General features: G+C 42.1%; 1 protein-coding gene across 1 annotated transcript in view; it reads right to left on the bottom strand.

Annotated features, from left to right (window-relative positions):
* LOC106944141 (interferon-induced very large GTPase 1-like) overlaps positions 1–918 on the bottom strand; it is a gene marked incomplete at its 3' end in the record, with an annotated part of 6,010 nt that extends 5,092 nt beyond the window's left edge. The window contains exon 1 of the mRNA XM_015027381.1: positions 214–918. Within this exon, the coding sequence (XP_014882867.1) occupies positions 214–918 (705 nt within the window). The remainder of the gene's footprint in view (positions 1–213) is intronic.
* Positions 919–2,449: the final 1,531 nt, after the last annotated feature.

The raw sequence follows: 2,449 nt of genomic DNA, 5'->3' as shown, positions 1-2,449 counted from the left end.
GTCTTGGATTTTGTTGTTGAAATGTGACAGAGTGATCCCAGTAGACTGTTTGGCTTTAGACAAGATGATGGACTTCAGTTCTTGGACACTCTCACTATAACCTGGATTTGGAGGAGCCATTGGTGGACTTCCCTCCCACAGCTGAGCAAAATATTTTACATCTTTTTGCACATCAAATGCGATGACATCACTGAAGCACTCAACATCACACACTTCCTCTTTGGCAGCAAGTTGAGCCATCTTGTCCAGTTTTTCTTGCAGTCGTCTTTTTCCGTCCATGTTTTTCTCTGCTGCTGTAATATCTGTGACGTTCTGATGGACAAACACACAACTTGGAGAAAGCTTGACTTTCTTCATCCTCATGAAAGCCTGCACAACAATCTGTAGGACATCCTGCATCTCAGCTGGATTCTCACCAAAGATGTTGATCAGTGTCATGTTTCCCAGACCAACAACAAATGTTGCAAGTTCATTGTCATGATGAAGGGTAGCATTACCTGCTAACTCAAGAGCTCGCAGTCCTTCAGTGTCTACAACTAGAATGTAGTCAAACTTGTATTTGTCCTTGATTTCCTCTGACAGTTTAACCAGTTGCATGTAGGCACCCTTGGTGCATCTCCCAGCACTGACTGTAAACTGCAGGCCAAACATGGCGTTCAGCATCGTTGACTTTCCGCTACTTTGTACACCCAGAACTGACAGCACAAAGACTCTCTGGTCACCCAGTTTGTTGATGACTTCTTTTAAGAGACTAGAGATCCATATTAAAGGCACGTGGCCTGCATCCCCATCCATCAGCTCCATCGGGTGTCCTGATATCATCAGATCTGCAGCCAGCTCAGGGTATTTAGTCCAATCAGGCTGTCGGCTCAGTGATAGTTTCCTCAGAGTTTGATGAGCTTCATAGATCTGCCCCATCTCTCTGAAGATGTGTTCCAGACCAAAGGTTGCTGATTGCAGCTTTTTTGACAAGAGTTCAAGCTCAGTCTGTTTGTGTTTTAATTTATAAGATTTGTCATGTTTCTTCTTCAAGACCAAGACCTCTGACCACGTTTCATCATAGTTTTGGAGAATTGAAGAAAGATCATCAGTGGAGAGGGCAACTATGAGGATCTGAGTCCATGTCAGGAAATATTCTCTTTCTTTTGGTGGCAAACTTTGGAGGCTGTGAGTGAACAACTTCATCAGTTTACTGTTGGACGCTTTACACTGTTTCTCTCGTAGTTTCATTAGCTGATGAGTTTTCTGGGCCTTTTCTTTCTCAATGTGTCCTTTAAGATGATGCAACTCTTTATTGATTTTGCACCAGTTGGACCAAAGTTGACCTTGACAGGGGAGAAATTTATCTTTGATTTTGGCAACGTTCATCCCTTCAATCAATTCAATTATTTTCATTGCAGCAGATTTCCCGTTCTGGCAGATTTTCTGATTTTCATCCACTTTGACCACCGAGACATCAGCCATAGTTTCCAGTCTGAAGGATGTGTGGGGTCCAGACAAAAGGCTTTTTATAATCTTTTTTAGTTCTTCAGAAACATTCGTCTGGCTCCTTTCTTTCAGACCCAGTTTGTATTTTTGAGGTTCCATGTGAACTGCACTACACTCATTGTCAGCAATGAGAATGATTAGAGGCTTTGAAGACTTGTAAAGCATATAAATGACTGCAGTACTTTCCTGGCTTTTGTCCAGAGTTGGAACAAGAACAACAATGACTGAAGACATTTCAGTCAGGATTTCACGCTGTTTTACGTTTGCTAGAGAATCCCCATGAAGATTACAGAAGGCAATGCAGTCAGTAAAGAAATCATTGTCTTTTCCAGCAGGACAGTACCAGGCAATCTCTGCCACCCCATCCATCAAATGACGAGATTTGGTGCTGCCTTTACAGTTTCTGTGGAAGAATGTGTCGTGGCGGTTGTTGATCAAGGCATTCATCAGCTGAGATTTGGATAAAGACATGGAGCCCAGTCGAAAAAATGAAACCATGGGAGTCTCAGCTTTGTAGATTGGCATGCTCTTCATGGTGACAGTGGTTGCATTTTCTTTGGTTGTGCTTATTTTCCATGTTTTTGTTAATTGTCTGAATGTCCACAAAGGACAGTCAATATTTGATGTGAGAGGATCAGGAACAAGCAGTGGTAAGGCATACTGACACTGTGACAACTTTGTGATCATTTTCTGTTTAAGGAAGCTGTCTGAGAAGTGAAATGCTGCCATTTGAACATCCATTGGGTGAACATGATTCTCTTTTGACTGCTCTATGTCTATGTTAGTAGTAAAAAGAGCATCTAAGTCATCGTCGTCTGTAACAGCACTGTCAGACACTGGAACAGCCTGTGAATTGTTCACATCAGAGCTTTCTTGCTGAACAGGGATGTATCTGGCTCTATAATCTAACATCATTAACCTCTGAAGAAAAGCACAAACTAGATCTTTCTCAAAGATCTCA

This window comes from Poecilia latipinna, unplaced genomic scaffold, assembly GCF_001443285.1.
Source record: "Poecilia latipinna isolate Pla-1442-1.1 unplaced genomic scaffold, P_latipinna-1.0 Scaffold7067, whole genome shotgun sequence".
Taxonomy (NCBI): Eukaryota; Metazoa; Chordata; class Actinopteri; order Cyprinodontiformes; family Poeciliidae; genus Poecilia; species Poecilia latipinna.
Note: the sequence above shows the minus strand (reverse complement) of the source record. Positions and strands in the feature narration are given on the sequence as shown.